This window comes from Anguilla rostrata, chromosome 8, assembly GCF_018555375.3.
Source record: "Anguilla rostrata isolate EN2019 chromosome 8, ASM1855537v3, whole genome shotgun sequence".
NCBI classification, from domain to species: Eukaryota; Metazoa; Chordata; class Actinopteri; order Anguilliformes; family Anguillidae; genus Anguilla; species Anguilla rostrata.
In genome coordinates, this window is record NC_057940.1 from 37,919,747 (window position 1) to 37,944,260 (window position 24,514).

General features: G+C 45.9%; 2 protein-coding genes across 3 annotated transcripts in view; one reads left to right on the plus strand and one right to left on the minus strand.

The window, feature by feature from the left end:
• The first annotated feature begins 3,691 nt into the window (after window positions 1-3,691).
• gmnn (geminin DNA replication inhibitor) lies at window positions 3,692-9,179 on the plus strand. Its single transcript, XM_064348155.1, has 7 exons — window positions 3,692-3,840; window positions 4,882-4,951; window positions 7,112-7,213; window positions 7,321-7,477; window positions 7,764-7,846; window positions 8,260-8,370; window positions 8,521-9,179. Exons 2-7 carry the CDS (start codon window positions 4,898-4,900, stop codon window positions 8,710-8,712), a joined length of 699 nt encoding a protein of 232 aa, XP_064204225.1. The 5' UTR covers window positions 3,692-3,840; window positions 4,882-4,897; the 3' UTR covers window positions 8,713-9,179.
• A 1,917-nt stretch (window positions 9,180-11,096) lies between these two features.
• ripor2 (RHO family interacting cell polarization regulator 2) overlaps window positions 11,097-24,514 on the minus strand; it is a 47,752-nt gene continuing 34,334 nt past the window's right edge. For both annotated transcript variants that reach the window (XM_064348143.1, XM_064348144.1), the window contains exons 11-22: window positions 24,169-24,317; window positions 23,724-23,853; window positions 21,012-21,644; window positions 20,268-20,434; window positions 19,317-19,482; window positions 17,608-17,740; window positions 17,341-17,502; window positions 16,715-16,894; window positions 16,112-16,314; window positions 15,858-15,941; window positions 15,132-15,222; window positions 11,097-13,530 (exon numbers count right to left, since the gene is read on the minus strand). In XM_064348143.1, the coding sequence (XP_064204213.1) occupies window positions 13,430-13,530; window positions 15,132-15,222; window positions 15,858-15,941; window positions 16,112-16,314; window positions 16,715-16,894; window positions 17,341-17,502; window positions 17,608-17,740; window positions 19,317-19,482; window positions 20,268-20,434; window positions 21,012-21,644; window positions 23,724-23,853; window positions 24,169-24,317 (2,199 nt within the window). In that variant the 3' untranslated portion in view covers window positions 11,097-13,429. The remainder of the gene's footprint in view (window positions 13,531-15,131; window positions 15,223-15,857; window positions 15,942-16,111; window positions 16,315-16,714; window positions 16,895-17,340; window positions 17,503-17,607; window positions 17,741-19,316; window positions 19,483-20,267; window positions 20,435-21,011; window positions 21,645-23,723; window positions 23,854-24,168; window positions 24,318-24,514) is intronic.

Consider the following 24,514-nt stretch of genomic DNA (forward strand, 5'->3'; position numbering starts at 1 on the left):
TTTGTGTTGTGCTGTAGAATGAGTAAATAACTTATATTGCTTTGGGGTTGTTAGTGACACAAATAAGATTTTCCTTATTGTTCAGTCGTGTATGATTATTTCTAGTGCGTTGCAGTGAGCTGTGAATCTATAGAACAATTTAATCCCTGCCCAGTGCAAAAGTATATTCGTATTTAAGCACTGCATAAACACATGTTTTGTTTTTCTGTTATACTGTTATATTATCTAGTTCACTGGTCTTACCAAGAGTGTTCCAAGCATAGACTTGCTCATATCAAGTTCTGACAAAACAAAATTCATGATGTGGTGTTAAGGTGGAATTTGTAGCAGAAGAATAAAATATCCAGTGAAACACAAAATACACCAGCTTGTAGAAAATAATGCAGTCATCAAATTATTATTTATAAGGATTGGTTACCTTTTCTCTGCCTTTTCAGGGATTGTTGTATATCCTCTTACAGATACCCTGACACTTAAGTGCTATTGTTTTTTGTGTAAAATAAGAGGCATGTTAACAGTCATTAATGATAGGCATGCTGAATAAAATCAACGTTACTGCCAAATTGGCATTTGTTTGCAATTTGCATTACAAGTGCTCCTTTGGTCACTGATGTCATTGACTACATACGCCTGAGGGAAACTACCACTCCGATAAACCCCAGAGGGTCACTTTATTTTGTGTGGTGGTCCACAAGCCGCAAAAAGTCACTGCAACCTTTGTTTTTGGAGAAGATTAAGAAATGAATGGAATTAAGCCTTCCACAGTTAGAAGTCTATGAGCTTATCAAATGCACATTTGGATAGGTTATTCCCAAAGTGAACATTGAAACATATTGATGTCCAGTATTTGTTTTTAGTTGAAGTCCTCACAACATTTCAGTGCTAATAGTACTATGTGCAATGATAGTCGACCTCTCAATCGGCTTAATTCTAAGTGTCAGGTATGAATACATGATCACTTAGGAAGTAGGTGCTTCGAGAAAAAAATAAGTGTTTCAAGGAAGATACGTCTACATACTGTATCTTGCAGAAACTATTAAACAAAAAAATCTTTGTCTGTCAACCTTCTATTAATTCCCCTCTTTAAAGGAGCAACCCATACAAATAACACATTATTTGTTTGACTGTGACCACAATTTACAAGTTGTGATTATAATGTACCCGTAAGTGCTGTCATACCCACTCCAGCACTGTCCTTCCAGCTCACTGCCTGAGAAATAATTATTGTCATCGAGATTAAATTCATACACTTACAGGGCACAAATTATTTTAGAAAAACATCTCCCTGGAAACGTATAATAAGTACAGTCACCAATGCTGTTTGTATCGTGAATTTTTAAAGCACAAAGAACTGTTCATGAATTTAACTTTTTTGATAATTGTGCAATGTATAAATGCTTCCCTTCTGTGGCACGACTGTTTTAAAGCACATCTTCACCCGAATGAAACTGGATTATCTTTCCCTTTTCCTAGAAAACAAAGAGAGGCTATCTTTTATATATCGTTGTGAGGCCAAAGGATGAAGTCCGTTTCCCGGGTGCATTCTATGACATCCAACAATAAAATGTAATGGCGGGAAATGGGCGGGAGAGGGCTGTTGTCAAACGGGTGTTTAACCCCCATGTCACAGTAACCGTATGACTTACAGGTTGCTTGAAACCCAAATAGAGAGACCAGAATGGCACCCATGTATAAATGACTTATGATTGAACTGGATCTGATTTATGCAATTAAGTCAGGTTGTTAGCAACCACATTTTGAGTACTCCTCCTTTCAAGTACAAGTTAAATATTTTTGTAACGTAATAAATGTTATGTTCGAAATTCAACCAAGATTAATATTTTAACTGAATTAATTTTGTGGCAATGTGACAAAGTGACCACTGGATGTCACTAGTCAGTTATGTTCAATACCTATCTTAATAATTACACATTTATAGTATGCACTCTGCAGTAGTTACGTGTTGTAATAAAATCAGCGGTAGGCTACGTTACAGTAAATGGTTCGTATCTAATACATATATTTGGCCAAATAAAGGGTAGTAATTAATTAATGTGATAACTAATTGAAAAATGACATTACAATCCCTACTTAAGGTAATATTTCCATGTATTCAAGTGACTTAGTTCCTTATTTATATTGGTAGTTTGCATTAGTATCCCATGACAATTTATACATAGCCTACGTAGTCCTCTGAGAATGTAGGCTGACTGTGTCAACCCTTAAGTTTGTCAAATTTAGCCAATTGTTATTTGATGGAATTCCATAGAGACCATCCATGTGAAAATCTGAATGAAACAGGAGAAGTATACTGTGTTCTATGATTACGCCTTTCACGACGGCCTCTTCACGTAATTTCAACACGATGTAAGAAACTTAAATCTAATTAAATCTAGCCTGAAAACCTTATATATATATTTGCCATCAATCTTTTTTGTAATTTTTCCTTTGTTGTTGCTGGTTTTTAATGCTATCGTTTTATCATTTCATTCTGCTGTTTTTTATTACTGTGCTGTGCTTATTTCGTGTCTTAATTTGTGTTTTAATTTTGCTGTTCTGTATATTTGTTTTTATTTGCTGTCCTTTATTTTCTTCTATGCTGCTGTTTTATTGTGTCCTTTGCATTGCAATTTGTAACTTTTGTGTCTAAAGCATTTTGAGCTCAATGCTTACAAGGTGTTAGGTAATAAGAACAACAACAACAACAACAATAATAATAATAATAATAATAATAATAATAATAATAAGCGTGTCATTAAATAAGTTTTGTCATTATTCTCAGCGCCAGATCTGGCCCTAAACAAGAATGTTGCTGTAGCTACAACATAAATCACTACATCACCTTTAATTATGTGGCCTAGGGATAATTGTGGCTCTAATGAAGATCAGGGTTTATGACAGCAACCGGCTCTGCTCAGCGCGCTTTCAAGGTTAGCGTTTGAAGTGGTTCGCAGATTTACAGCCCTCTTAACTGCCGAAAATATAAATTGCCTGACGTAAAACTGTCCGAACGCAGGCTATGGTGGATGGCAGATTTGTTACGCGGGTACTCCCACCCCACTTCTAGCACTCAGGACCTACAACCCCTTCTTCAAGTGGCTTCTGATAAACATGCCGCACATAGCCAATCAATTAGTCAATCGATCAGAACCTCATAGCAAGGTAAATATGTGTTGTAGCCTACTGTGCTATTAAATTTTCGGACATCAATAACTGAACAAAAGAGACCAAAATGAACAAAGCACCTGTTTAATTTCGTAAAAACTGAGAACACGGCACAAACAATAATTTTGATATTTCATAGTTAGTTCATTTTAATTGTAGGTCAGATATCGTCAGGAACTGTGAAATTAATATCGTCATGAATTTCAGAACAACTAGGCCTACATTGTGATGAGTAGCCGTACAACACCTCGATCCTTTGATGTTTAATCATTTTGAATCTTTAATCATTTTGAAAACAGTAGTAGATTTTCCATGATAATTGTTAATTGTTGGAATTTTCAGTTAAGAAATTGGCGCGATATTATGTAGGAAATTGTAATCTGAAATACAGTTTTCAAAAATTCTTGAAGTTATTTTCCAACAGTAAATCTAGCCGAAGATATATATACATAGATAACTCGAAAATGTATTATTCAAAGCTTCCACATGGCCAGTGCAGTAGCCGCCAGCAGCCCGCGGTTGTAGCAATACTCTGAGCGCGTGCAACAACCGGGTAGGATGGGCCTTTAGAACACGTGATCAAAAGGGCTATTTAATCCTATGGCGGCAGTAAAGACATTGCACATTGTTCGACAGACGCTTTGGTGGACTAGCGTTTTCTGACTGCTGAACACCGTAAGTATTGTAATACTAATTTAATACTAAATATCATTCTGCAAATAACTACTGAAATGTTCTGTAGAAATATCTAAAACATATGACAGAAAATACTGGAGAGTCATGCGAGCTAGCGCTGGCTGGTTGTCTTGCTGGCAGTAGACTGGTCTAAGTTGGTTAACTGAAGCTAGTCTAGTTGATTGTTTACTTAACTCTTCCAATGTGGCTGTTCGCTTCTTAACGTTCGCTAGGTAGATGGTTATATACGCTTTTCATGAGTGAAAACCGTATGAAATCTTCGGATAACGTTAACGTTCTTGTCTTCAGCAGGACAAAATGCTGTCTAATACAAATTGGCTAGACGGGCTGACCACTTTAAATTACGGAATTTTCTTTAGCTACGAAGTTGTAACGGATCAAAGGTTATTAAACGGATTTTCATTTTGCTTCTTTGCTAGCTTTGTTAAATTTAAGATTATTAGAAAGGAGGGTGGCGTTTGCTGGCTGGGCAGAAGTGTTTTCTTCCTCCCTAACGTTACCGTCTTAAGTTTGGCGGCTTTTTTCTGGCGCCAGAGGAAATCGCACATCTGTTGTTTAACGCTGCAAACGTTGACCAAGATGAGCTCGCTAAATTTTAACGGTTCTCGTCGAATTCGGTTTTTAAGTAGTCGTATGCTAGTTGTCGAGTAAGAATCCTTACCTCTTGCACAAAAGTGTAGTTGTTACTAAGCAAATGTTGGCCTGCGAACTGTCGGCGGTTTCTTGTTATAGCGTTTTCTAAGACTGGCCTCGTCGGGACAGTCTTACTAAAAACGAAAACATTGTTTTTAAACGAATTGTTTGATGCGCTGTTCAGAAACATCTAAATTTCGGTCCCGGGTGGGACACTGCCGTTGTACCCTTGAGCAAGGTACTTAACCTGCACTGCTTCTGTATATATCCAATTGTATAAATTGATGAACTGTAAAATGTTGTGCAAGTCGCTCTGGATCAAAGCGTCTGCTAAATGCCTGTAAAGTAAATTAAATTAACGTTTGCTGCCTGGTCGTCGCCTTCTAGGCTCCCGTGATTGAAGATGACCACCAACAGGAAAATGAAACGCACAGATGTGGCTTCAGAGAACATAATGGTAAGCTTGGCCATTGTCTTTTTTCTTTTTTTTTCTTCCACATCGGAAGTGGAATTAACATTGAATAGGTCAGTGTTCAAAGTGTGATCACTGACTGACTGCTTGAAGTTGCCAATGATTAACGTTACCCCTGAGAGTGTCGAGTGATAGTTCTGATCTGGTTAGTAAAATCTGTTTTCAGTTTAGTTGAATTGCAATGAAAAGTATCTGTTGTGGTCACGTGATGTCACTTTGAACAGGAGAGATGGCGAATTTCATACTCTACACGTACTTCAACTTCATATTGCAGCGTGTTCCATTGCTGAATGAACCAGTTTAATGGAATCTAATGTGTATGGTCAGGAGTTCTGCCCAATTTCCTGTCCAGTACTTCCTGACATTAAATTTTGCACCAGTGAACCCAAAATCTTAATATAATTAGGTCACGTGTGCAGTACATTTACGTGAACTAGAATTTAAGTTCAAAAGTGTTTCATTCCCGAATTATTTTTAAGGAAAAATGATTAAATTGACCCACTTAAGTCAACCTTCGATAGTACTCTGTTGGCAAATGAGCCTGAATTCATAAGCTTTATATTCGACTTGTTTTATTCATTTTACCCAATCTGTCTGCTGTAAAGGGGAAATGTCTGTTCTCGGCCTTGCTGGTCAGCAAGGGTCAGCCTTGCTTGTGCTTGCTGGCATATCCCAGGCCCTTGCTTCTATGCTGCAGCTTGCTTTTAGCAGACCAGTCACGCGTCCGCATCGCACCTTAATGCACCGTGAATTGCACTTCTGCACATGGCTGACTTCTGTCAGTCCTGCAGCAAATGCACGGTTCAGGTAATCCTGCACCTGCTGCACCTGTGCCACTGCAGCGAAGGGGCACTCTTCCTTCAGTGCTTTTGCGACGGGCAAGCGTGGCAGCCAATCCCAGCCAGCGCAGTTCAGCAATAGGGGGTGTGGGTGCATGTAACCTGAAGATTACAGGTTCCTAGAGCGGGGGTTGTAAATTGCTGCTGTTCCTTTGATTGTGGATATACTTGTATTGCAGCAGTAAATGTCCAACTGTATAAACAATGGTTATTTCCTTGCCTGAATTCATTTTGAGTAGATTTCAGAATGGTGCTTTCCAAAGTATTGGACAAGTTGAGATTGATTTATATATTGTACTTGAACTCAATTTTTGATGATGATGATATCTAATTTTGTTTTCAGGAATTGTGTATGTGCATGCATTGTACTGATCTGTAAATATTGAATAAATTGACAGTATTCAGAATGTTTTGCTGTTTTAGGGGTGGGAGTTCCCTGTGCTTTAAACCATACAGAAGTTGCTCTCAGAGGTGGTTAACCAGAGACCTTGGATACACATTTCATAAATTATTGGCCACTCTGGCAGCTTTTCAGAAGAATCTCATACTGCCGCTTGTAATTTGATAACTGTACCTCTCGCTGTCACCATTGTTCCCTGTTGAAAAACATTAACTAACCTCTAGCTCTCGCCTGCTCTTAATCATCATTTCTGAGCCGGTTCCCACGGTAATTATTTGTTCAAGAATGTTGCAGTAAGATAATAACCTGTGGAAACAACTGGCTGCCCGTGGGAACTGAGTGCAGTTGCCCATGGTGCTGGAGCTAAACCGGCTCCTTTCCCACGCCTGCAATGCCGTCGGACACGCAGGGTCGGTCAGCCAGTTCTCTACTCATTTGCTACCCCGCGATGACAGTGTAACCACGGGGGGGGAGGAGGAGGAGGAGGAGGAGGCGGAGGTCTCAGAGCCTGGGTTAATGCACCCTGTGTGTGTGAGTTGTGAACTGGGTTGTTTTTTCCCCACCAAGTCTTTGCTGAGTTTTGGCTTTTTAAAAACCGGTTTCGTGACTTTCCCTCGTATTCTCATTTAAAACCCCTCGCGTGCAGATTTGTTACGGGGGTACTCCCACCCCACTTCTAGCACTCTGTACCTTTTTAAGAATTAAATTGGTCTATTGTGGGTCCCACAAGTTCTTAATTTGGTTGGGTTTGTTTGGCGTTTGGGTTTATTTGGTCATGACCTTTTCCAGAAGTCAGGTCATTAATTTTAACATTAACTTGGAAAAATTACTTTATCAATTAAACATTGTAGGAACCCTGGTTGTTACCCATGTTCATATTTTTATTTTATTTTTTTCCCCCCTCAGAGCTTTTTCCCTGGAACGACTGCAGGAGGAAAATCAGAACGTAGAACACTCCAAGTCCTGCAGCCCTCTGCAGTGAACGGGAATCTTGGAAGAGTGCGAGAGGTATGTCCGTGCGTGCTTTTGAAAGAGAACCTGTGAGATTTGGACCCAAATCAGACCAGGCCTAACTCCAAGCAGGCTTTAACTGTACCTTTTGGTTTGTTTCGTAGATTGGAAAGACCGTTCCTAAGAGGAAACTGTGGGGCGCGGAACATGCGAAGGCTTCGAAGAGGAGTAAAGCTGAGGTTGCCGTGCTAAAGGAGGACGCCGAGAACGAGAACCAGTCTGAGGGGATGACAAAGCAGGCTTACGAGCTGTTGGTCAAAGGTAACCGCCCCCTTGACTGGCTGCCAGCTCCAAATGGCCTATTCTGTTTCATGCGTATCATCCCATGCATTGAAAAATGCCAACCGTAAGCAGTTTTTGGAGGCTTTGAAGGAGAGCCTGCCATTAGAAGGGCACACGGAGTGGTTGGTCCCTGTAACATGAGATTAAATAACAACATTCATCCATGTAGTCCAAACTAGACGAATCCAGATTTTTTGGTACTCCTGCATGTGCAGTTTGTGTTTTCCCCTCCCCCTTACTCATCCTTTGCTTTGTTTAATTTCAGAAACCCCGCCGTCCACATACTGGAAGGAGGTGGCAGAGGAGAGGCGGAAAGCCTTGTATAACGTCCTGCAGGAGAACGAGAAGGTGAGTCTTGGGTTTCCTCTGCAAATGCATGCACACCTTTACGTAAGATTGGTTTGGGGCTGAGGGTCTGAGCCCTGAAATGCAGACCCTTATCCTACTGAACCCTCCCATACCCTGGTCACCAATTGCACATTGTTCTATGGAGCCTACAGGCCACAGTCTGTACTGGCACATTCTGGGTTTGATCTGAGATGAGATGCTCATCGTAGCACCTAAACCAAACAAGCTGCCCAGTAGCCCTTTTGTGAATGGGGTTGGGGTTTTTTTTTTCTTTTTTGGACAGAACATTGACTTCATTTGGCTTTCGTCATTCTGGGAAGGGGTGATTAGCTGCCTGTGTTTGGTGCTGAATGCTGCCGTTAATGTCTGGATGCACAGTCGTTAAGCGTTTTCCAATGTTTCCCCCCCACCAGTTGCACAAAGCCATCGAAGCAAAAGACGAAGAGATCTCCAAGCTGCGGAGCGAGAACGAGGAGCTGCAGGAGCTGGCCCAGCACGTCCAGCACATGGCGGACATGATCGAGGTGAGGGAGACCCTTTAGAACGAGCGCTCGCTTTAAGCCATATTATTATTATTATTAATAACTATTTATATAGCACCTTTCGTACAGACTTCACAAAGCGTCTCCGTTTGCATCGCGTCTTAATGTGTCCCTTTTGCCGCCTCCTTGCAGAGGCTAACCGGGAAGGGTCCTGACAGCTTGGAAGACGTGCGAGACCTCTCCTTTCTGGCAAAGGAGGATGATGATGAGGAGGAGGAGGAAGAGGAGAGTGAAGATGAGTTCAGCAGTGGTGAAGAGGGTTACTCTGAATCAGAGGAGGAAGATGAAGATGACTGCGACAGAGATGGTGCAGATGATCAATAAGCTGACTGCTTGTCCCAGGGTTGAGGACTCAATGGAGACTAACTTTAAACATTTTGGAGGTCCACTGAGCCTTTTGGCTTTGTACTGCCTTGAAGCTTGTTCCTGCTTTGTACAGTGAATTTTTTTTTTTTTTTGTATTTATTTTTTAAAAGTTTGCCCATCACTGCCATGGGCAAAGTGATGCCATGTTAGTTCCATAGTTTTCTGATGGTTTAAATTCCACGACTGCCTTTTTACATGGTTAGGATTTTTCCCTTGGTCTTATTTTCTGAACTAAAATTTGGATGCTATAATTTTAACATAAGGGCATTTAAGTGTCATGTGAGTTTACCGATTATTGCAGTGTGACTACTGTTCAATACAAGGATTGATCAGTCAAACTTCAACTGTGCAGTTTTAATGCATGCTACCTGTACATATGTAATCTAGCGGACTGTACTGTAATTAAACTCCCTTATTTTTACAAATCTGACTGTTTTCCTGAGATTCACTTTTGGTGTCTGCAGTGACCACTTTATTTTGATTGTGTGGAGGAGGGGGTCTTTAAACGTCACCATGTTGGTTTGTCTTTTGTTCACATCAACCTAGCTTGTCCCAAGATGGCTGCACTGTAGTGCTAATGGCTGCAAAAAAGATAACCAGTTTATTTTTTGGCAAATAAGTCAATTAAGATATAGCCTTACATACAAATCTTTATCTGAGGTAAAAAAAAAAGAACCAGAGTTGTGTTACCACTTGTTCCTGCTTTACCCTCTGGGTCAGATGTTGCAGTCCAGGGCATATGCTGTACAATTCAATCTGTCCTCATGGTAGACCATTCCGAGTACGGTCTGTACTTTAGGTAGCGGTTGTGTACTGCAGCTCTGGTTTGGCCCTAATGCTACATGTGCAGTGGATCAGAGTCTTTGCTGGTGGTGGATGTGGAAAATCTCAGCAAGGCTGTAGTATCACCAAGAGGTGGTCACTTGGGATGCCGGTCTTGTGCTCTGCAATTTATGAGGACCTGATGGGGAGGACAGCAATAACTGGTTTGGGGCCAACATTAAAAATGTTGTGTACCAATTTAAATGGTGTTTAGGTATTTCAGATTTGGATTCTTATGAGGACCTGGCCTTTAGAAAAGGCTTGAAGCCTCTGGACATGGATGGGCTTGAAAGCCCATGTGTGGTTCTTTCTTCAAAACCAGCAATTTGAGGGTTCCAGTTTTGTTCCAGAACATGTTCAAAATAGTTCTTTGCTAAATCAGACTGGTACTGCTCATTCTGAAATTAGTTGCACATCAGATTCAAATGGGATTCCCAAGAGCACAGGGATTCAAAATGCCCAAATGAATACGAAACAAATGCCACATTCAGGTTAGACATTCCGTTATTTTAGTGTTTTACGAGGGGTTAAGAAATTTCTGCCTTCAATGCTGAATAAATGAAAGCCTTCATGAAAGGGGGGTTGTGAATTTAACGGCCCCCCAAGGCCATCGCTGTTAGCCGTCCCTGCTCTCTGCTCAGAACAGCTCTGGGGCTTTTTGCCCCTAACCCCATGTGCAGACAAGTGACACGACCACGGCTGTGGGCAAGGAGCAGGGCTCTTTGAAACAAGCTCTTCAAAAGGCAGGAGCGCGTAGGGGCCCTCTGGGTATTGCAGAAGCCGGTGCGGGTACGAGTCCTGATCGTTGCATTAGCGACTCCTACTGGTTGGTTGGAGCGCCTGTTCAGCAGGGAGGGGATCTGGGGGAGATAGCGTGAACCTCCGCACGCGCTACACTCTCCCAGTGAAACTCCTCGCTGTCAGGTGAAAAGAAGCGGCTGGCGACTCCACATGTATCAGAGGCTGGAATGTGGTAGTCTCCCCACACCCCAGACTGACAAAGGATAGCGCATCGACCAGGACTGTGTGATACACACGGGGAATTGGTATAACGACTAAATTGGGGAGAAAATGGCAACAACAAAAAAAAGGCAGGAGCGCGGAGCCATCGGCCAGGAACCAGAGCGAAGGCGCAACGGCTGTCATTGAGCAATGCGGCTCGCTCTTGATAAGTAATCTCTGGCTATGCAAACCGCAAGGAAGTCGGAGAGAGAAACACGCCGATAGCTGGAGGTCACATCAGTTAAGACAGGTCATACGCTTTCCCACAGCCTCTTAACATTCCAGCCTCACAGGCCCCCGTCTGTCCCGCAATTTGCCTCAGAACAGGTCGACAATGGAATGCCTTTGTTTCGCGTGTCTCTCTCACCTTGTTTTTGGAAGTTCCCACGGGTGGCAGAGAGGGAAGAGCTGCAGGTTTTTTTTTTTAGTCTGAAAAAGGCGCCAACTCCAAACGCAACAGGCATAGCTGAGAAACGCCTAACGCGAGTTAATAAAAAGACACGTTTCTTTACATGGAATTATGCAAAAATAAACTTTATTGCCACTTTTAATGAGCTGAACGAATACTAAATCGTGAACCCAAAGGAGAAAACGACAGTAATCAGTGCGGCGAAAATCATTCGGACCTCCACAATAAATCTACCAGATTTACTCCATGTCTGACAGATTTAAATAGTCAATACTGTAGTGAGTGGACTTGAATTTCAATTGATATGTATTACTGGCATAGAAAATGAATGTTTTTTTGCAGCTGTAGAGACACTGTTTAGACACTGGAGATGTTCAAAGGGTCAATAGACATGACACTCCATTTTGTATTGTGACTTTGAATTTAGGTTCATGCTGTGAGACTTGGATATAAATATGGTATATAAAAATTGTAACAGGCCTCTTTATACCTCTGTGAAAGACAGTGTTACCTTCAGAAGTAGCAACAGAGAAACAATATTAACCAAAATATTTCCATATTAAATAGAATTCACAGTACAAAGAGGGAAAAAAAATTGCAGCTCTGTTAAAGAGAGTACGAGGTCTGTTCAACTTATCCGCAAAAATGAAAATTCCTAAAGTTATCTTTCATCTCGCACACATAATGTACACATTTCTATTCAAGGTTTATATAAAACTACATGGTTTTGTTACAACATAAATACTGCTTTAAATTATTTTTTTTCCCCAGGTAATGCTATGGCTTTTTGTCTTATTGTTATATTCACATCTAAATTGCAGTTGCAACATAAATTTTTTTTTCATCTCATTTCCTTTTCAACAATGTTACAGTTGAATTAATTCATAGCCATTTCAGGATCTGCCCTTGAGATTTCATGATGACATCCTTTGGTCTTTCGCCTATGTAACTAACAGAGAAACATATCCACAATGGTTGGGCAAAACAAAACAGAAATGTACTTCAATCTATTCAAGAAACAAAATCTACAAACCAGCATGTTGTATTCCCATAACAATAGTTAATTTACAAATAAGGTGCTGGTGAAGTCCTTAAATTAATTACGTTAACTGAAGTCTCATCTCGGGATGAAAGTTTAAAATTCATCTAGGGAAAAACGACATGGTCTGCGTACAGAAAAAAATCAAGGCGGAACTACTGATGAGTCCTGTTTTCTCACAGGGAAACAGAGGACATTTTGTTCCTGATAATAAACAGTGTATAATTATGGACAGGAACGTGCGTTAATATAAATGCGCAGCTCGTAGGCAGCTCAAATTTCACGTGTACCCTGAAGCTTTTTTCTTTCTTTTTTTTTTGTAAAAAGGGTTAAAGTATCGAAATACTCGAGCGTAAAAAAAAAAAAAAAAGACAGTAGAGAAAGACTGGTCGCGGTGAACGTCTCAGCGGTACGGTTACAGTAGGCACACGAGCTGAATGGATCACGCAGCTTTCTGACTTCAGTCTCTCCTGCGTCTCTTCCCCCCGCCCCTGTGCTGAAAGCCCCCCTGGTTCCAGACAGGCTCCGGAGACGAGCTGTGCACAGGCCTCAGTGCGCCGGGCGAGACAGGAGCTGTAAATCACTGGGCTGCCTGAGCGGTAGCATTTCGAACCCCTCCCGCTCTGCTCCGAGCGCTCTGACAGGCGCCCAGCACCCCGACGCCGGCCGGCCAGCCCTCCCTTTCCGCCGAGGGAGACTGGGCGAGCGACGCTCACGGGCGGAGGGAGGGGGGCGTACCCATCAGAGGAGAGGCCGGGGTCTGTGTTCCACACCGTCTCAGAGCAGGCAGACAGGCGCAGGGTCTTGCAGACAGCAGGTAAGCTACATCCTTTCGAACCCCCCCACCCTCTCCCCCCCCCCCCCAAAATGAGTCTCTGAGACACCACAAGCAGAGGCCGTGAAAACCCACAATACATGTTGACAAAAGCAAATAAGAGTCCATAAAAATCCCTGAAACTGAACGTTACGTACCGGAGAAAACAAGGTCAAGTACCGTTCCCCACATCATACAAACCACTGTATAATGTCACTGTATTTACAGGCCTCTGGTAACAGCAGTGCAATTTTCAAAGCGCACAAAAATAAGTAAAATTCAAGAATATGAGCCGCTGAAATGAATAATTAATAACCGCAGTAATAATAATAACAATGAGGACAACCATAATTATAGTAATAATTAATAATAAAATTCTTTGTGCAGACAGAAATGGCTTAATAGTGGTCAGAATGAACACCAAATCATGTAGTCCAGTCTGTGAATGAAAGGAGCCTTGGGCATGTCCTAGACCCCCCTGCTAGGCCCCCCCGGGTCAGTCCAGCCGTAGCCTCTCCAGGCCTAGGACACTGGAGAGGGCGGCGGGGGGAAGGCAGGAGGGGTCCATGCGATCCTGGAACGGGCCATCTCAAAAGGCAGTGGTGACGGCGTTCCCTCGCCGCGTGCCCAGTCGCACCATCTCCCTGGGGACGGTGTCCAGCTGCTCGTACGCCAGCCGGCCCTCCTCGCCTGCGGGAACACCAGCGGGCACACGGCTTAACCACACTGTGCGAAAAGCCCTGCGTGAACAGTGCTTCCTATCATTACATACAGATATACATGTGTGTGCGCATGTTCGCACACACACACATAGCACAATAATGCACACACAAAAAAAATACAACAGAATACACATAACACACACATACACATACAAGCATACAAGCACACACACACACACACACACCTACATGGTGGGCAACAAATGCACACATACACCCTCGTGTTTGCCACACTCATACGCCTTTTGAACTGTGTAAATACAGAAACTTGGACTAATTAAATTCTTCCAATACCAGTCTTCTGAACTAACTCTAAATGAATGCTTATTACCAATCTATTTTGACTGTGGGCTTAGTTATCTTCCTTATTACGCAAAGCCAGCATGCTAGATAAAGGAGTTCCACACATTTAAAGAAAGGCTTGCATTTGCAAATGATATAAGGCTGTGTATTTCTGAAGAATCAAATATACAATTATAAATGACAAGTACAACAAGTTGTGTAAGTCGCTCTGAATAAGAGCATCTGCTAAACGCCTGTAATGTAATGTAATGTATAAACAGAACACTGAACGGAGGCTAATTTTACTGTTTATATCAAGCAACCCCAAGTTTGAAAAGCAGCCCCTTGAGGAGAGACGGGGGCGGCTCCATCATCACGGGGAGTTCACAGGCTCTTAAATAAGGGCGCTGGGGGCAGAGCCGGGGGCCAAACGGGACCGCATTCCTCCACAGGCACTCGCCCGACCTCTCTGCTATTCACGTGTGCACCTGTCAGAGCCGGAGCGTGGGAAACGGCCCCGAGAGAGAGAGCGCTGAGCACCTGCGCCCCCCCCGCCCGCCCACCCGCCCCCCCGCGGCACAATGGCCGCTTCCTTCCACGGAACCCGGGTTCCCCTGAGCGACAGCGGCTCGCGGAGCGGACCCGCCAATCCTGGGGCGAGCGCAAACGTGACGGAGCAGGAAGGAGAGAGGCTGCCGTCTAAGCCTCAGACCCACGTCATATACAATTACGTATTTGTATTTGAAAATGTAGTTAAATACATATCTGAAGTACTTTCAAATACACTTACACATGAAATCCTGTGTATTTGATTTATTTACGCTTTCCTGGGAAACCCACTCCCGGGAATACTTTTTCAAATTGTATTTGACTTCTAAAAATACATTAAAATACAAATACAATTTTAAAATATTTTTAAACATTTCTGTGATAGACAACAGAAATGACTGAGCCAGCAACAATGTAGGCTTCATACTGAAGGGGGTATCCCAGAGTTCTTTGTACAATCTTTGTGAGTGGCCCTCAATGTGGTGTCAGTGAGTTATAATACTGAGGGCACTCCAGGGGAACTACTAGGGGCTAGGGGTCGGTTTTTGATTGTGAGCAAGGGTAGCCTACGTTGGCAATTTTAAACAACCCTTGCGCTGCCTCTAACAGAAGTAGCCTAAATGCCCATACGTGTCTTTGCATATTTAGAAGTAATTAAAATACTTTAAATATGTATTTGACCCAGGCCTGCTAAAGCTAATATCCTGCACGTCCAGCTATTGTTCTGTCGGCGCTCACCGAGGGTGAGGAGGGTTTCTATGGCGACGTGGCGGAGCTCTTCATCGGCCGAGTCGCACAGCGACACCACTGCCTCGACACTTTCATGGGCCTGTGAGAGAGAGAGAGAGAGACAGAGAGAGAGAGAGAGAGATGTCAGAACGGTACTGCGTGCCTTAACAGCTCAACACAATTGAACAGACAGAAGTCCTCCAATTTTACAGCTAAAATGTTTTGCTTTTTATAGTTTTTTTCCCCAGTCACAACCAGTAGGATCACCACTTCCTCTGTGACAGTACATATTAACATAATTTCTTCACAGCAGGACAGTTCACACAGACACAGGGCAGGCGGATTTATCTGACCACAGTTAACTGGGCCAAGACCATTGATCCAGGTTGAGCAATTACAAAAACAGAAATATACTACGGTAATTCCTTTAAAACACCTCAAGCAAGACCAGCATATCCTACAAAATAAGGGTCCAACATGACAGGATATCCAACAGATAAAAATAAGTACATAAACATTAATTATACAGAAAATTAATACAAAAATAACAAGCATTTATGGTACTGTTGTCTTTGATAGACCACCAGTCCTTCAGGGTACATGTATATAGTATTATTAGACTGTAAAATTCCTATCTTATGTAAATCAATACTCATATTTTTGTGCTGCTCACACGACTTAGACAGCAGACAAAATGTATGCCGTTTACATGAGTTTCCACCTCCCCACACTGACCTGTAAGCAGCTGAGAGCGGCGCACGCTCCTCTCTGCGCCTCCACCCCTTCCTCCGACAGGGCCTGAGTGTAGCACTCCACCGCCTGCACAAGCACACGCAGCGATTACTTCTGTCCACAGGGGGGCGATCAAGTGAACTCTCTAATCTACCGTCTACTTTGACTCAATCGAGAAAAACTAAATTCAAAGCCCAACATAGGAAGTACCACATCAGTTGTGCTTGCATGTACAAAGGGGGCGGGGCCCAGCTTACCTTAGACCTGAACGGGAGGTGGGCGGAGGCGGAGGAGAGGAAGGCGGCCGCGGCCTTGCTGAGCTGGGGCGTGTCGGCGGTCAGGAGCGCGCCCAGGGCCCTCAGGGTCTCCGGCTGGGGCTTCAGACTGGACGCCGTCACCTCCGCCAGCTCCCTTAGGGCCCAATCCGGGTCACCGGAACACAGGCTCTCCACGAACACAGCTGAACAGGGGACAGCACCACAGCACAGAGTCAAATACTCACTTATCTAGAGCACTACATTTGGCCTCAAAAAGTCTCAACCCAATGACAGATTCTGGTTACTGTATAATCATAATAGGGCACCCTCAAAAGTGCCAAACTCTCTGTGCTGTATAGGTATGGGGCATGCTGCCATAACTGCCATAACTTGGCGGGATGGCTTACCTGCCATCCCAATAAACTCTACTTATAACATCTACTTATACATTACCTTGACCTTTATTTGAGTAACAAAATAATGCATCAAACTGTATACAGAATATACACAGCATGTACACAATATTCTCAATAAGGACGCATCAAACCCAGAACTCTGGGACTGCCCGCTGCAGCGTTTAATGCGACGGGCCCGCACCGCTACCTTCGCGCGCCACCTGCAGGAGGTGCTCCGCCATGTCCGTCACGCCGTGCGCGGAGGCGTAGCTGTGGAACTGGAACACCGTCAGGACGTCCTGGGACACGGCGGGGGGCGAGCCGCAGGGGGAGGGGGAGGGGCCCGGCTCGGTCCTGTCCATCATCTCATTCACCAACCGCCGGATTACTGCAGGACAGAGACACAGAGAACTCAGGATCAGCATCTCCAAATATCAATACAGACACAAACTACAAATCTCACACTATAATCACTGATAACAACACATCTGAAATATTTTCACTTTCAACACTTGTAGGCCCTTTCAATGGAAACACTATAAAATCTGTGTTTGACATACAGCTCTCATCTACTCAAGAGAGGAACGGTTTAAAACTCTCAGCCAAAGAATGACCCTGTTACACAGTGGTCTGACTGCTTTACCACAGACAGCCCTGAGACCCCTATAGCATACATGTCTGTGAGACATGCCCAACATTAGCTTCAGTGTGCAGTAACCTCAGGATCGGCTCATACTAGCTTACAGGTTCAGAACAGGTATCTCAGTGGTACAGTTTACTTCAGCGGTACAGCGCAAGGGGGGAATTTGGGGAGAGAAGCTAGTGCATTCCTACCTGAGTCGGTGGTGTGCGCGCGGCTGGCCAGCAGGGCGGCGCTGAAGCTGCGGTCCATGTGCTTGACCGCCCGGTCCGCCGGGGTGTGGAACAGGCCCCCGGAGCCACTGCAGGCCGTCCACAGGGAGAGCAGCGCGGGCTTCTCTGCCAGTCCCACGACCACTGAGGGGAGCAGGGCGACACACACAGGGGGCACACAAGTCACACGCTCGCCCGGGCTCAGCGTTTCGATTTCAGCCCTCTCTCCAGCACGCCGGGGCACCCTACCGTCAGCTGCCGAGACCGCGCCCCCCAGACGCTCCGTGCTGATCTCGCCCACCTCCTCCAGCAGCTGGGTCTGAGTGGAGATCTTGTGCAGCCAGGCTTTGCGTTGCGAGGGGCTCCCCCCGGTGGACAAGAGCTGCAAGCACACACAGTCAAAGAGTCAAAGAGTCAAAGAGTGAAGACTGTTGTAAGACTCAAATCCTAATTATAAGGCCTTGAAGACAAGGTGAAAAGTTTTATAAGCTTAATCAGGGTTTTTCCTGCATTGAAATGTCTTAGATGGACCGATTATGTGTTTTTTCAAACCGCTTAAGGCGTTCATAGGAGAAATTTGGCAAAGAAAAAACTATTAGTTAAACTAGAAATGGTCCTTGAATTTACGGGTACAATTTGGTCGTGAATGATACTGCATTTTAAGTTGTTAAAGTTTTTACTGCATTCAAGTTTACGTACAACATTAGACATGCTAAATTAACAACGTTAGAATCCGCTTTATTGCATAAAAGAATTAAACACAACCAAGTGTCCGCTAGTAACGTTATTTTCAACAGAAACCGCCCACCCACGTAGCGGTTTATGTATTTATTGGTTAATTGTACGTTTTTTACGCCAGATCTGCCGACTTTTAATGTATATTTAGAAGTTACTATCCGATATAGTTGGACATAATTCCATGAAAATATCCAGAAATGCGGAAACGGTTTATGCAAATATGCGATCTCTTTACAATTGAATGCATGAGAAACGGTTCGTTGCTAATTCTATGCAAATACCCAAATTATGCGATTCATTGAGCAATTAAGTGGAATCTACAGTCGGCCTGGTTACACAGACTGTTTTTGCCTATCTGTGCAGATAGAACAGAGAAATAAAATTTTAAGCTTTTAACGTTGTGTAGGGTGCCAGTAACACTAGTTAACTAAAAGGATGGTGCAAGCATTCTTTGAGTGACGAAAATAAATGCATTTCAAGACACTGCACTTCCAAATACCATGATTCTTGTAGACACCCTCACAATGTGTAAATATTTCAGTATAGGCTATATTTTACCCCCAACTCTGGCACTTACAATATGTAACCCTTCAATAAATATTTAAATTGTTTCAATTTTTTATTTTTGTCACACGTTTCACTTTTTATAGCCTACCTCTCGATGCATTGTGGTCTCTTGAAGACCAGAACTTTACATTTTAAATGAACCGAAATATAAGAAGAGTTGATGGTGGCAGTAAAGCTGGACAGACGCTGTCACACAATGTCACCACCCTAAGCTCTGTTTGGAGCCAGGAAAAAACCCTCTTAACCCAACCTAAATAAAAGTATCAATGTCAGTTATAGTCATTGTACATTGTAATAATAGTTTCAAAGTTTTTTTTGAACTGTTACAACTATGCTTAACATAAATGTAGGCAACAAAATTTATTTTGGCCATTTGTTTTTCTTAAAACAAATTAAATATACACAAATGGATGAACTGTGAACACATAGGTATATAATAAATGCACGGTGTGAGTGTGTGTGTGTGTGTGTGATGTGTACACATCTTATGTACAGACCATATATATATATAGACACATAGCATATGCGTGTTTATGCATGGTGTGTACACATGGTATGCGTGTGTATGTATGGTATGCACATATGGTATATATGTGTGTATAGATGGTGAGGCATGTGTGTGTATGGTGTGTAAATATAGTATCAGTGTGTACCTGGACGAGGTGGCTGCAGTACTGCAGGTGAATGATGATGGCGGTGTCCAGGCTCTCGTTGCCCGTGGTGAGGGGCAGGGGGCTGCCGGCCACGCTGTTCCCCACCCCCGTGTCCTCTGTCAGGGCCTCGCTCAGGTGGCCCCTGGCCTCTGGATGCTGCCCTGGCCTGTTCCGTTACAGAATAGGACAGAACATGCGGTCACCACAAGGGGGCAGCAGAGCGCTTCTTCGTCTCTCTCACAGGGAACAATAAAACAGCACTGCAAGTGATATGAGCACAGTGCAGATGAACAGCTTGGGAAAATGAATAACACAGTGGTCAGTGAAGGTGTTGTGCATATGCTTAGGCTAGCTACAGTACATACAACTACAGTGAATTACATGCAGCTTTCATATCAGCTAATATCCTCAATGAATGACCAATTAAAAAGATGATTCTCACAAAAACAAGAGAAAGCATCATGCAAAACCCACTGCACTATGGTGATGCTTCCCACAACTGAATGCACTGAGTGGAGGGACAGAGAAGGAGAGATAGAGAGGAGAAACAGAAAGAGAGATTGAGAGACAGAGAGAGAAGGGGAGACGTGGACATCCACACAGAGGCCCAGAGAAATGGCTACAGCACAGGCACACACAGCCATGTCACAGTCCAGAAAGAACCTACGCCAGGCCGGCAGCCTGTGCCACACAGGGCCTGAGAGCCACACTCTGAGCCCACCGCACACACTACAGAGGAGACAGGGGGAACGGGGGGGACAGGGGGGAGAGAGACGGGGGGGGGTTTAGTCACAGACCGAATGCACAGACACACACACGCACAGGGACAGGGACACCCCCCACTGCGACCGCTCTTCCAGGCGGGCTGCCGGGGTTGCAAGCAGCGTTAAGTTAGAGGGTGAGGGAGGGGGGGGGGCTTGCCGGGAGGGGGCGGGGCACGCAGATCCTCACCCGATCCTCTCCGCCTCCATGTCAAAGAACACGGAGCGGGGGAGGGCGTCCTCGCCCATGTCGTCGTCGTCAAAGTCTGAGGTGTTGAGGAAGTCAAAGCTCTCGAGAGCGCTCTCAACCGTCAGACTGAGACTGGAGGACCGGCTCCTGTGGGCGGGCGCTCGGCACTGAGGGGAACACAAGATCCACCCGTTTAAGACCTGGGCCCCGGGGAGGGGGCGGGGCATCAGAGGGAGAGGACACGCCCACGCGTAGCACGCATCCTCAAAGCACAACTGGACCCTCGCTATGTCAAAAAGAAATTAAATCTGCCGGAATAAATTCCTTTTAAATGAAATACCTGATATAATATGGGCTGGAAGAGACACAATATCACAAGAGCCTGGAATGTATTACTTTTTATATTTACACAAATATAAAACTACATCCCTTTACCCATGTGCTTCCTAATAATACTACATTCCATATTTCCCCTTACACCTACAATGGTATCTCACTTCGTGCTGTAAGACCACATGTTGACTAGTGGCTTCGCATCAGCACTGTTAATTCTCAAAATCTGTATGTATGCACTATGCACCTATGGATACGGTCATCTGCTAAATGCCAATGTACGTCGACTTAAATCTCACATTTTACGTAATAAATGAAAGTATATACTTTAAAATGAAATAAAGTATAAGTTTATCTCTTTACACGAGGGGTGTAAAACATGGGAAATGGCCATCACAGCGGGAGGCTGACCTTCAGCAGGTCCTCCAGACGCATCACTTCCTGTTCCAGGTCCTGCAGCTCGCGGCACACCTCCCCCGGGCTCTCCAGTCTGAGGAGCAGGCTCTGAATGGCCTCCTCCAGGCTGGTCTCCAGCGGCCACCCGCGCCCCGCCTCCGGCCCCGCCTCCGGCCCCGCCCAGCTCACGCCGGCCTCGGGCAGCACGTCGGCCGAGGTCAGCCTCCGCACCAGCTGCTTGGTCAGGCTGCCCTCGTCCGTGTCCAGCTCCACGGGCTTCAGCTCCGAGCCCTCGTCCGGCAGCAGGGCGCCGGCCACGCCGTGGTCCAGGAACACGTCCTCCGGCGCCACGGCGGACAGCTGCTCCGAGCACAGCGACGGCGAGCCGCCCCGCTCCCACTCCGACTCCGCCTCCGTCTCGCTGGCCGTCTCCGCCCCCTCCCGGTCCGGCTCCTCCCCCTCCCCGGCCCGCCGGAGCGGTCGGGGCTGGCGGTCGCCCTCCAGGGGCGGGGGCGTGACCGTGATCTCGGGGGTGGACTGGCCCGGGCTGGGGCTGGACCGGGCCGAGTCGGTGAAGTTGAAGGAGAGGCGCTTGCACTCGGGGGCGCTGCTCTCGCCGTTCTCAAAAACGTCGTCGGGGAGGACCGACTGTCCGAGAGAGAAAGAGAGAGGGAGGGAGGAAGGAGGTAAGAGAGAGAGAGAGAGAGAGTCAATCAAGACAGGGAGGAGAGCTGAGGCCAGAGGTTCACTCCAAACATGCTGCTTTAATAACGAACCCCACCACAAGACCTGTCTGTCTTCCTGACTGGAGTTAAAGGGGGGAGCGAGGGGCACTCATTTCCCCCTGCCAATCACGGCCCTCCCTGCTGTTAGTGTCCACTGCACTCGTTCCTCATGCAGGCTAATTAGCACAGGCTAGGCTAGGCTAACGCCGCACAGCCTAACAGCAGCACAGAATGTGTCTGTACCTCTGTAGGCCGGAGCTGTGTATATACACACAATTTTCTCAATGACCCCAGAGGATTGTGGGGCCATTTTAAACAGGACTTCCGGAGCCACACCCATGCGAGGGAAGTCCACCGGCCGCGTCGGGCCGCACACGGCAAGCAGAGCACACGGATAGCGAGCGAGCGCGCGCGACGGGCGCGGTCCCAGCCCACCGCACTCACGTAGACCTCCAGGCTGGACTTGGGCCGCGGCCGCAGGGAGGCCAGGTCCCCGAAGGAGCGACTGCGGCCCAGCCGCTCCAGCACGGCGCTCCGCAGGGCGCGCAGGAACGAGGGCCGCTGCCGGGCCTCCGGGCGGGGCTGCCGCCGCTTCACACACAGACAGCCGGGGGGGCGGGGTCAGGGTTAGTGAGGCGGAGCCACAGGCGGGCGGACACGCACTCATACTTGAGTAATGTCCACACGCACGCACACACACTTTAGTAACGCCCACACACACACACACTTTAGTAACGCCCACCGCACACATACTTGAGTAACGTCCACACCACACACACTTTAGTAACGTCCACACACACACACACTTTAGTAACGTCCACACACACACACTTTAGTAACGCCCACACACACACACACACACTTTAGTAACGTCCACACACACACACACTTTAGTAACGTCCACACGCACACACACTTTAGTAACGTCCACACGCACACACACTTTAGTAACGCCCACACGCACACTTTAGTAACGCCCACACGCGCACACACTTTAGTAACGTCCACACACACACACACTTTAGTAACGTCCACACGCACACACACTTTAGTAACGCCCACACGCACACTTCACACACTTTAGTAACGTCCACACGCACACACACTTTAGTAACGTCCATACGCACACACTTTGTAACGCCCACACGCACACTTTAGTAACGCCACACGCCACACTTAGTAACGTCCACACACACACACTTTAGTACGCCCGCACACACACTTAGTACGTCCACACGCACACACACTTTAGTAACGTCCACACGCACACACACTTAGTACGCCACGCCACATTTAGTAACGCCACCGCACACACTTTAGTAACGTCACCGCACACACACTTTAGTACGCCACACACCACACACACTTAGTAAGTCCCAACACACACATTTTAGTAAGCCACAGCACACACACTTTAGTACGTCCACACGCACACACTTAGTAACGTCCACATACAAACACACTTTAGTAACGCCCACACGCACACACACTTTAGTAACGCCCACACGCACACACACTTTAGTAACGTCCACACACACACACACTTTAGTAACGCCCACACGCACACACACACTAGAGTAATGTCCACACGCACGCACACTTTAGTAACGCCCACACACACACACACACACTAGAGTAACGCCCACACACACACACAGAGTAACGCCCACACGCACACACACTTTAGTAACGCCCACACACACACACACACACTAGAGTAATGTCCACACACACATATATGTGAGTAACGTCCACACGCACACACATGTGAGTACTGTCCACACACACACACTAGAGTAATGTCCACACACACACACACACACACTAGAGTAATGTCCACACACACGCACGCACACAGCACTACCCCCTCACGCTTTCACCAACACGAACGCACAGCGAGGTTAAGGCGGGGGCAGGAAGAAAGCCGGCTTGTGGCGGGAGGCCACCCGATTTAGGAGCCCAGCGAGGTCGCGGCCTCGTGAGGGCGGGGAAAAGGACTCACGAAGAAGGAGGTGTCCTGGAAGGTGGGCGTCTCGGGCGTGCCCTGGCTGTACACAGACACCCGCCTCTGCAGGGCCGTGGCCTTGCTCAGGTTCCCCGAGGACAGGGTCAGGTCCTCCGCATCGAACGGACTACGGAGAGAGAGAGGGGACACAGTCAGAGAGAGCAGTGCTCTTCCAAACCTACGGCACGGTTACGCAGTCCTTCCTCTCGAAGCTCAGAAATTCAGACCCTCGTTGGTTCCTATATCCCAGTGGCAGGGACCCAAAACAGCCCCGATGTAATTAAAATGTAGTGTTGAATGTAATTTAATTAAATGCAATTTTCCAACAGTTCTTTTCCCCTGTTTACAGGATTACTCTTCTCTCAGACACAGGTCTCATTTTCAAACACCCTCTCAAACACTCCTTCAAAGTCCTTCTCAGCCAATCGGGGACTCCACTTACAACCATGTGACCTCCAGGTTGAGCTTGATGGTGCCGAGGTCGTTGATGTCCACGGCGACCACCTGCGGCATGGCGGTGAACAGGTCCTTGGTCTCGCAGATGACGCTGCCCACCAGGATGTGCGAGGCCAGGCCTTTCAGCTCCGACACCTGAGGGGGCAGACCACAGACAGGCCTGCTGTCACGGAAACCAAGGACTCAAACAACAAGGGCGTGGCCTGTATGGCCATACAGATTTGAGACCAAAAAATCGGAAGCAGCTTCTTCTACAGGGATTCCCCTAATTTGGTAAGAGGTTGGAAAGTCAACCTCAAGGGTCATAGGTCAAGAACGAATCAGCTATGTGG